At 41.9% G+C, this 11,009-nt stretch overlaps 1 protein-coding gene across 1 annotated transcript in view; it reads right to left on the bottom strand.

The window, feature by feature from the left end:
* The window catches only part of si:ch211-67e16.4 (uncharacterized), a 31,379-nt gene extending 23,809 nt beyond the window's left edge, over positions 1–7,570 (bottom strand). The window contains exons 1-9 of the mRNA XM_032515403.1: positions 7,308–7,570; positions 6,082–6,574; positions 5,866–6,000; positions 4,426–4,655; positions 3,442–3,582; positions 2,961–3,048; positions 2,482–2,687; positions 2,220–2,306; positions 1,808–1,886 (exon numbers count right to left, since the gene is read on the bottom strand). Coding sequence (XP_032371294.1) covers positions 1,808–1,886; positions 2,220–2,306; positions 2,482–2,687; positions 2,961–3,048; positions 3,442–3,582; positions 4,426–4,655; positions 5,866–6,000; positions 6,082–6,520 — 1,405 coding nt within the window. The 5' untranslated portion in view covers positions 6,521–6,574; positions 7,308–7,570. The remainder of the gene's footprint in view (positions 1–1,807; positions 1,887–2,219; positions 2,307–2,481; positions 2,688–2,960; positions 3,049–3,441; positions 3,583–4,425; positions 4,656–5,865; positions 6,001–6,081; positions 6,575–7,307) is intronic.
* Positions 7,571–11,009: the final 3,439 nt, after the last annotated feature.

Genomic DNA, 11,009 nt, shown 5'->3' on the forward strand with positions numbered 1-11,009 from the left:
GAACTCCAAACTGAATGTCAGAATGGGAAAGAAAGGTGGTTTAAGACATTTTGAGCGTGGCGTGGTTGTTGGTGCCAGACGGGCCGGACTGCTCAGTTACTGGGATTCACACCCACAACCATTTCTAGGGTTTACAAAGAATGGTGTTAAGGGTAAAAACATCCAGCATGCACAGTCCTGGGAGGGGGGGGGAAATGCCTTTATCTAAGGTCCGAGGAGAATGGGCCAGACTGTTTAACTGATAGAACAACTTGACTGAAATAACCACTCGTTTAACCGAGTGCCAAAGCCACAACACGCACCACCTGAGGGGGGATGGGCTACAACAGCAAAGACCCCCCCCGGGTACCACTCATCTCCACACAAATAGGAAAAAAGGCTACAATTTGCAAGAGCTCACCAAAATTGGACCGTTGAAACTGTAAAAATGTCCTGGTCTGTAGGTCTCGGTTTCTGTTGAGAACTTTCAGATGTAGAGTCAGATTTTGGTAAACAAGAATGAGACATGGATCCATCATGCCTTGTACCACTGTGCAGGCTGGTGGGTGTGGTTGTAATGTGTTGGGGGATGTTTTCTTGGCACACTTTAGGCCCCTTATTGCCATTGGCATGGTTTAATGCCACGCCTACCTGAGCATTGTTTCTGACCATGTCCATCCCTTTATGGCCCCCATGTACCCCTTCTCTGTATGGCCACTTCCGCGTAATGGCACCACGTCACAAAGCTCCAATCATTTCAAATTGGTTTCTTGAACATAACGATGAGTTCACTGTACTAAAATGGCCCCCCCAGTCACCAGATCTCAACCAATAGAGCATCTTTGGGATGTGGTGGAACGGGAGCTTCGTGCCCTGGATGTGATCCCACAAATCTCCATCAACTACAAGATGCTATCCTCTCAATATGGGCCAACATTTCTAAAGAATGCTTTCAGCACCTTGTTGAATCAATGCCACGTAGAATTAAGGCAGTTCTGAAGGCGAAAGGGGGCCAAACACAGTATTAGTATGGTGTTCCTAATAATCCTACAGGTGAGTGTAGTATGCTGTAAAAGTCATAGTATAGTGTTTCATGAAAGTCATAAAAAAGTCATATGTCATAATAAATTGCATAAAAAGTCATAGTATAGTATGTCATAAAAAGGTCATAGTATTAGTACCGTGTCATAAAAACATTACATAAAGTCATAGCATATAGAATCCAAAAAATGTCAAAGTATAGTATGCCATGAAAGTCATTAAACTTCAGAGTGTAGTAATGTATGTCATCAAAAATGTCATAAAAGAACATAGTAAAAGTCATAGTATAGTTTGTCATCAAAATTACATAAAGTCATAGCATAGTATGTCATGATAAGTCATTAAAAAAAGGGAAAGTAATAGTGCAGTTTGCCATATAAGTCATAAAAAAATCAAAGTATTGTAGGTCATAAAAAGTAAGTCATAACCATGTAAATAAAAAGTAATACTAGAGAAAGCCATAAAACGGGGTTTTCCTCACACGTTTTTCTGAATGGAGTTATTTGCTAATGTTTCTACAGTTAAAACAAAACTTGTGCAAGACTGAAGTGATCACTAGTTTTTATCTGTTAACCCTAAATCTGATTGTGACACATCTCATCTCGGGTTCAATACAGTTACTAAACGACAACAGCAGCCTCACTTAAAAGTGGCCTTTATAAAAGGGAGGTTCTGCACGTTGCCAAAGTACTCTGCTTCAAATTCAATTCAATTCTGTGAGGAATGACACAAGCAAGTGACAACTGGGACATAACAGTTGACAAAAAGTAGCTCCAGTGCCTCTTACCACAGGTAACTCTGAGTTGCTGATGCTGGCTGCTGTTGGGAAAGCCAGCTTGAGAAAGACCTGCTGCGCCACCTAGAGCCTAAGAAGGAGCAAGACAAAAATGACAGAATGATGATGATATTATAAAGGACTGTTCCTTCTATGCAAATGATCCTTGTGGCTTATGAGTTCTGTAGGTTAGCAGGTTATGTGTTCTTTATTAAAAACTAAACCATGTAGCAGACACTGAGCCATTAGCTAATGTCTAATCTGCTGCTGTTGTGTTAGTGAAGGTATCACTTACTAGCGTGAGAGTAGTCACTGAAAGCACTTGGGTAACGTTGTATGAGATCATATTATCATCTCTAACTCATCGTCTTTCTCTACATCATATACTCCTTTCTGTGAAAAAAACAACAACCCCATTACTAACCTGAGTCTGGTTAATACAGGCCTGTAGTTTCCTTTTTGCCCTCCATCTGGCGACCCGCAGTCTGGTCTTCTCTCGACGCTCTCGCACCTTCAGCACAACAAAATCATCGTACTTTGCATTCATCAGAGGTGACTGTAAGAAGCGCTTTGACAGAAAATGCCACTTTAAACACTACAATCTTGAAACGCTATTGATGTGTATGGGTCACGTAGATTAGTATATGTAAGGACAGAGTCTGCCATAAACACTAAGGCTGACTAACCAGATCTGCCAGCAGCGGCTGAGGCAGCGTTTTCTCCAGCTCTCTGCGTTTGTTGATGCTTCGCCTACGGAGCTCATTCCTGCGCAGTTTGTACTCTTCATAAAGGCTGAGGTCTTTAGTCCAGGGCCGCACCGCCTGGCGAGGTGGGATGCCAGATGGCAAAGCCACCATTGATTGCAGGGAGGCCCCCGACTGAGGCGTCCCATCTAAGAGCACACACAAGAAGAGGTTTGCAGTGGTGGGGCTTTTTTTAATTAAACAAATTACAGTATAGACTAGTGGTAGATCAATGTATCAGTTTTCTGATTTATATAATCAATGTGGGCCTCCAGTTATTATAGTTTTTGGCCAGGGGGCATAAGTAGGGAAACCCCACCTTTGCATTCATTCCTGAAAATGCAAGAAATTGTACTCAAAATCTAGCCAAATAGTATAAACTCAGAAGCATGACATCTGCCCACTCACACAGATGTACTCACAGGTGGTTGGTCGGGCTGAGCTGAAGGCTGCGGTGTGATTCCTCTGGCTTGCTGGAAGGCCAGACCACTCCGTCACTGACTTTTGAGCCTGGAGGAACCGAAAAGCATGCACTCTCTTTGACAGATCATTCTGAACTGTGCACTCTCTGAGTCGTTTATCTCGTAATAGTGTATCTTAATTCTCTTGGATTGATTTTCTATCCCACATGGGTGTAGAAATTGCCAATGATGGTTCTTCATCACTGGCAGATTTGCCCCTGCTGGTGCAAAAACGTTGCCTCAAAAAGAAACTTCCACTTTTATTTCAGGGGGACTAACACACAGTGCTCTGTTCTCCTCTTTTCAGGTTCTTAAAAACAACTTTCTTTGTAAATTAAGAAAACAAAAACATTCCGTTCTTAACAATTTGGAAAGAACACTTTCACAAGAATTTCTGTGCCGACTTGGTTTTGTCAGATTTGGTATTCAGCACTAGCTTTACCTCTGAATCTGGACGATAGCCCTGCTGCACCTGGCAGTCCAGCAGAAGGGTGGACATCACCTCCTGCTCTTCTTCTGGCTCCTCCTTGATACAGATCACCTCCTCCTGCTCCTCCTCCTCCTCATGGGCCTCCTGCTTCACCTGCATTACAACAGAGGACAACTGGGACTTTAGGACTGTGGTGAGAAATCAAAGGACAATGCAGCAGCACCACCACTAGAGACCTTTAGGTTAGAAGGACTATACGTGTACTGGTTTCTTTACTCCGTTCAGTACTTTTCTGTAGCAGTCAGCCTAGGGGTGTTATTGTGTCAGTACTTATTGTGTCAGTACTTATTGTGGTATTGTGTTTGGGTTACTGAGGTTATTCTTACCAGACACACACAATTTTAATAGTTTCTGGCACACTCCAGGACACTAACTAAAATCTCCCGGTCCACTGTCTCTCTGTTGGACTCTATTCAGTTATATTTTTGCATGTTTCATTCTGTGAAGCGCACATTTTCTATGATGAGCACTACACAGTATTTATTATTATTATTATTATTATTATAACTATGAGAACATATTATAAATAACAGTCACAGCAATATTTTTGACTTCCACTTGCTCAATGATTACCAGTTACATTTAGTCACATAACATGTAACTAAAGTATTAGGCTTACTTACACAAATAACTTATAATCAAATATGCTGTCTTTAATCTTAAAGCTTAAGTACATACCCTTTTTATATTAACGAACTTCTGTTAAATTCCAGCCATCGCCAAATGAGCTAGATAGAAAGCTAATTAAGACTATCATCTTCACAACACACACTGTATTTCTCAGCAAGTGCAGACTACTGTGTTCTCCTACTACAAATGAAGTACTCGAGTTAGCCTTTTCTCTTTGTCCTCATTTTAAAAGAGGCCAGAGGTCAATCGGGAAGCAGGTATGCCCATTTCAGTAGGGTGTGCGTACGCGTGAGTGCGTGTTGCCACCTGTGGAGCAGAGGACGTCAGAGTGGAGCTATCGGCCTGCGTGGAACCATAAGGGGACAACGAATCAGCGGCTGACTGCTGGCCCGGGTCCAGAGTCAGGGCCTGGACCGTAGGCGGGACCTCGGCAGCGTCCACACCTTCTGTATATGGCTGCTGAGTGAGGGTCCACTCGCAGTCGTCCTCCTGATCCTTTCTCTGTTCTGTGTCTCGCTCTGTGGGACGGATAAAAACTGCAAAAACAGAGATACACGGTAGCAACAATGGTTGTTTTGTCAATGCATGTGCAACGTTCTCAGCAGTTTTTCCTATGTTGTGACCACAACAGAGAATGTGTGAATGAGTTCTCTCTGGTGGAAAAACTGTAATGGAGACATTGTTTATAGTTTACCTCAAACATACTGTATCTTTTACACCTTTTTACTTAAAATTGTTGTTACTCGTCAGCCAACATGAACACTGATACCCTCCTGCAATAAGCCTATATTATTGGCCTAGCTCTAATTTAAAGAGTGAAGAAAAGGCAAACCATGCAACGTTTACCCACAGTTTAATTACTGAAGACACAAGCAAGATGTGATTTAGTGAGCCATAACTACAATAGTTCAATAATAAATGAATAAGCATTGTTTTTTGTTGACTAAAGCCTGACCTGGAGCCATGCATTTCCACCTGAGTTTTACTTTAGGCAGAGGTGGAAGATGAACTCAGATCTTGAACTTGAGGTAAAGTAGCAATACTACTTTAAAAAGGACCTGCATTCAAAATGTTACAGAAGAAAAAGAGCAAAGATTGGCATCAAAATTCACATAAAAGTACCAAAAGTAAAAGTACTCATTATGCTGAGTGGCCCAATTTCATAACAATTATCAGTTATTGGATTAAATTCCTTGATACATTACTTTACTGTAGTTTGTTAATTTCACGCCGGAGAACAATCAAGTTAAAGTTAGAATCTATAATATTACATCAACATGTATTTGTTGATTAAGTTTTGTATTATTTATCTTCAAAGTAGCGAGTAAATATTCAAATAAATGTAGTGACATGAGAAGCACAATATCTGCTTCTGAAATGGAGTAGAGTAGACGTTTTACTTTATGCCTGTGAAAAGTTCTCAGTAATCCAGATCATAGTTATTTAAGGAGGGTTAAAAATCCAGGGCAACTGGACTTGGTTAAGGATTTTGAAACCTTGACCTTAAACAAGTCCAGTTATCCTTGATTATATTTTTTTACCCTCCTCGGATGACAGAAAATATACAGTATAGCTTGGCTTGTACTTAGTTACGGCGAATGTTGTTGTGTGAATGAGTCACTAGTTGGATTACCGTTGGATTTTTGGCTGGTGACTGAAGCTAATCTACCAGCCAATTGCATATACTACCAGGTGGCTGGTAAATGGCGCTAATTCTGACGGACGGACGGACAGACAGACACGTACCTGTGCTGCTACTGAAAGAGTCTGTTTGTGTGTTCACAGAGAGTGAGGCAGACGTATCGTTGCTCACAACTCCCACATCTGAACGACAGAGCACTTGTACTGCGTGCCTGCTCGTGCTCTGTGGAGAGGTGCATTCTGGGAGTAAAAACACAGAGAGGAATAAGACTCATTGGAGTGGACGTCTAAGTAGGAGTTGCTCGTTTCCGCGGTCATTACCTTGATTGCTTCTCGTCAGTGGTCCCTCGGAGGTCCTGGTCTGAGTCAAGCATGATGGAGAGGTGTCAGTGGAGAAGACACCTGCACCACCTCTCTGTGCCTGAAGAGAGGTGGACGGGTGGATGCGGACCAGAGTGGAGGCCGAGGCTCTCTGCTGCAGCTCCTCCTCCACTCCTTGCCTGTAGTACTTCAGCTTCAGCTCGGTGTAGCGCAGTTTGGCCCGAATGTTGTCCGTCTCCTTCTCTAATTGGGCTTTTTCCCTCTGCAACGTCATGGCGTCCCTCTTCATCAGCGCGACTTGGGCTTTCAGCTCCTCAAATTTGACTCCAACCACTTTGAGCATCTCCGCCAGCACCGTCTCCACCGCTACGTTCACTGCTCGCTCAACCACGGCACCCATCTGGCCTCGAATCAACGACACGGCAATGCTGACGTCCATGTTGAAAAGACCTCTGATGAACCTTCTCCAGCCGTTTTAGGGCCAAATTTTTACCTGCATGCAAAATGACCTCACAGTTCAGAAGTGCAGTTTAATTATTCAGCTATTCGTCTACAATTATGTCACTTAATCCACCTGTCTAAATTGCAAGAGAATAATAAAAATAACTCACCCTAAACATTTAGTCCCAATTTTTTGTTAAAGTTACACTATCATCATGCAGTAACTGTCCAGTTTGTACATGTCAGACATCAATCAAGCCCAAAACCTTTATTCAATCACTGCCTAATGACGGTACCAGTTTTCTGTTGCTACAGCTCCTAAGTAGCCCATGCATACTTAAAAATCATTATTATTTTGTTTCAGATTTCCCAACGCCTACAACACTGGCATGTTTGTGAGGTAATAAGCATTTCCACTGAGAATATCATTGTCTGCAATTTGGACAATCTTCACAATAAACCAAGAAAGTACCAAAGACACACTTTAAGTGTCCCATAAAAGTACCAGTCTGTAAAGCACCTTTGGCTGCATGAAAGATGCTGTATATATAAAATAAAGTGGAAGTTAAAGACGAACTTGATGCTGCAGCAAAACAAGCTCGCTTTCTAAAGTGCTCTATAAATGAAAGGAACTAAAAGTTAAGATGAACGTACGTGAAAAATCTTGAATCTTCGACTTTTAACATTGGTTTTTACACTCGAAACTGTAACTACACATTTCAAACTGTGTTGAATGTCGTTCACTAAAGTCAAAATCAGAATAAAAGAGTTAACAGTCTACTCACCATTAATGTTTGTTGGTGATAAATAGCTTAGCTAGTTAGCTGATAGCTAACTTAGCTAACGAGAAGCCTCTTTAGTAAGCTATGCTCACCCTTCGTAACACTAAAGAACTATTCTTTAACACTGTTTTCTAGTCCATTGACTCGGGTTTCGTTCTGTAGATGGTTTATTATTTTAACATACATCTGGGAATAACGTCTGAACAGTGGCTAGTGTAGTTTTACCATCACAACAAGGTTTTCCGGTTTTCCAACATGGGGAAGTGTTTCCGGTGTTATGCCGTTGTCATCATAGACATATAAAAGAGTAGACGCCGCATTGGCAGGCTGAGCGCGAGAAATCCAGCCGCCATCTTGGACAACTTCTAAAACTAAGCCTGGTAACCAGTTGCTTTAGTTCCCAAGTAAAATGTTGCCTGGTTGCTGACGACTTAAACACGTAAAACACGCGATTGGAAGCAACATCATTAGATCTTTGATATCTCACGTGTTAGAGCTGCGGATTGTTGTATCCTTTTTGCCACAAGATCGAAACCAGCTCGACCTAAACTTGAACACTCGAATACTCTTTTTGGATCTTTTTTGGTGGTGCAGGTGGCGTGATGTGGCGCTTACTTAGACAAACTTTTCCAGCAGCAGAGCTGGGAAACGATTTGAAAATCGCCAGGAATATGTTTGTGATTGTGAGACAAATCTGGTGAGAGGCAGGCCACTCAGGCAGCTGTTCGGTAAACACCACACTGGAAACCAGCTGGGAACTAGTAGGGACTGTCACTACCCGATGTGACTCGAGTGCAGATGTGAGTTGCGCATGCTCAGATTTTAACGGTTTACACATAACTGTCATACTGAAAATTCTGAAATCCATAAAATAATAAACTTTTGTCATTACAACAATGGAAATCATTTCAAAACGTTTTTGCGTTTATGATTTTTTGATAGCTAACGTTATTTGAAAACGCCATTCAAGTAACAGCCTTTGCTGTGTTTGATTGCTAAATGGAAGCAGCAGTGAACAAAATTCGTTATGTACAGTAGGTCCATGTTTACTGTCATAGACGTCTCTATGGCTGCATAAGAGAACTCTCATTAGCATATTGTACTGATTTTCACCAGCAAGTTCTTTCCTATTGAATTTGGATTCCATAGGAGTGTATTCTGAGGAGTAAATAGTGTTTCTAAATCAAATTACAAATTGTACCCTACGTTATGGCTCGTAGCAGACGTTTTTGTAAAAATAGGCTATAAATGCGTCAACAAATCACCGTAATGTCAGGAGAAGCACGCAGACAGTCTTTTGACTTACATCAGCTGTTCAGGTTTCATTACTAATGTTAACCATAGACAGTGATAATATGATATTATTTATATTAGCGGTATGATGTAACTAGCCTGTTAGTTAGCAGTAATGACCCTGTGTCTATGCGCTCTCGGTGCTGACTGGGAATGATTGGATTCTCTTGCCACAGCTACAGAAGACTTACAGCTTCAGACACGTTGCCACGTCACAACTACGTCGTCAAGCTCAGTTGGAGGCTGCGCAGTAACGCCTAGCCCTCACCGGAAGAGTGCTTCTATTTTCCTCATAGACCGTAATATTAATGGACAGAGCATTTTAAAATCAACAAGACCGTAATTTCAAAATGAACATCATTCTGTGTTGCAGAATACTTAGAAGACCATAAACTCATTATGAAGATGTTACTGAGGTAATAAATCAAGTGAGAAGTGGCTCATTTCTCCGTAGACTGCTATAGAAACCGACCTCCTTTTGCAACCACGGGTGTCGCCCTTGCAGGAATTCAGATAGAATCAGTGTGCCAAGTCGCTTATTACAAGCGACTTGGGCTTGTTTTTGTAAAGTCGCTTACAGATATTGTAGTCGGGGTTGCGGTTTTTTTGGGCTTGTCACAAAGTGTGGTTGCTATTGGGCTTGTTCCCAGCTTGTTCCGCCGGTTCGCTCTCGATCCGCCCCTTTCCACATAAACACCATTGACAGCAGCGTTATTTCCCGCCCACTTCCTGCTTCTATTGGCTCTGACCCAGATGGAAACGAGTACAGCCAACAGAGGCCGAGCAGGGCGGTCTGTTGTTTCTGGTTAGGAAAACGCGCGAGTAGCGACTGATGGTGAGTGGACTGAGGAGGTTTGGAGGAATAAATCCCGGGATAAAGTGGGTGAATACGGGAAGAAGTATAACAAAGACTGGGAGAAAGAGAAAGAGGAAAAGAATGGATTCAACCGTCGTGGGAACAAGAACAACTCAAAATCACTGTGAAAAAAGTGTCTATATTTCAAATCCATCAGTTTTCTAATGTTAAATAATGTGTAAAGGTGGTTTAAATCCCTCTGTGGTCATTGTCCTAAAGCTCAGGAGGGGGAATAAATAAACTCTAGTCTACCGTGGGGACAGTTTACCAATCTGTCCACAATGGATTGTAAACCGTGCACACAGTTTGATTTATTTTCTCTTCCAGTCTTAGGGGGCTCCTTAGAAAAAGTCGGTATTTTGGGCTGTTTTCACAGGCCTGGTTGCGTATTTGTCTCGCAAGATCTGGCACAATGGATAGAATGCAGCTTTAAGTTACTTCCGCAGGGGTTGCACTTTTCCGAACCGGATGCTCTGTCCATCAACATTAACGGTCTATGATTTTGTCTTCACTGGTCTCCGTCCAGAACAACGCGACCTGTTGGTCCACTTCTTTAACTGTCTATTGACTCACATCGGGTAATGACAACCATAGACATGTAAAGAGTAGGCCTAGACGCCGCATCGACCGCTACTGCCTATTGGCGCTGACGAGACGTGGGGCCGCCATCTTGGACCGGTCACCCGCTCCACTCAGTGGAATGTGTTTGGTGAAATGAGCCGTCAGCGCGTTTAATTAATCAATCTCACTGAATTTTTTTGCTACCAAGGTCATACATGTAGCTATGAAACAGGAAACATGGTTAGGCGTATTTTAATATTCATAGTGGGCTTAACAGTAATAGAATATTCTGATATGATTTAAATTCACCAGACGTCCGAGATCAAAACTGGGAACATAATCGTTGTGTCTTTAAAAACAGAACAGGGACAGAGGTAGTTTTTTTTCTGCTGTATTTAGTTAGGGACAGACAACCAAAAACGGGGACTGTCCCCTAAATCCGAGGACGTCTGGTCCCCCTAGACCCTAGACCAGACATCCTTGGTGTATCTATCCTTTGTAAATGATAGGTATTTGCAAAATACCAAATCACACATTATAAATATGATAGGGAAGAAGAAACAGATAGCGACCGTAAAGTTAGATATTTAAGTACAAGACACAATAGGATTATATTAGTAGAGTCTACTTGAAGCTTTTTATATTTGTCTCTCTCTCTGTGTCACACACACACACACACACACAGTACTACCACGTTGTTCTGCATCAATCGCCTCCCTAACAAAGCACGCGTACCAGTACTTATTCAAAGTAGCAGTATGAAATGAAAGTGGCAGTTTTTATTTAAACTGCACATTTACTTGGTTGAATCTCCCTTTAAAACTCGCAAAACTTATTTATGTAGCAATTTTCAAAACACAGATACAAAATGATTGAACAGAACCAGAGTTAAAGAGATAAGATTAAAAAAAAACAAATCCGCCGATCTGAGCAGGAATATGCTGCACAGTGCTCTGGCATCTTGTGTCTTCTGTGCTAAGTAACGAGGATGACAG

This window comes from Etheostoma spectabile, chromosome 5, assembly GCF_008692095.1.
Source record: "Etheostoma spectabile isolate EspeVRDwgs_2016 chromosome 5, UIUC_Espe_1.0, whole genome shotgun sequence".
NCBI lineage: Eukaryota > Metazoa > Chordata > Actinopteri > Perciformes > Percidae > Etheostoma > Etheostoma spectabile.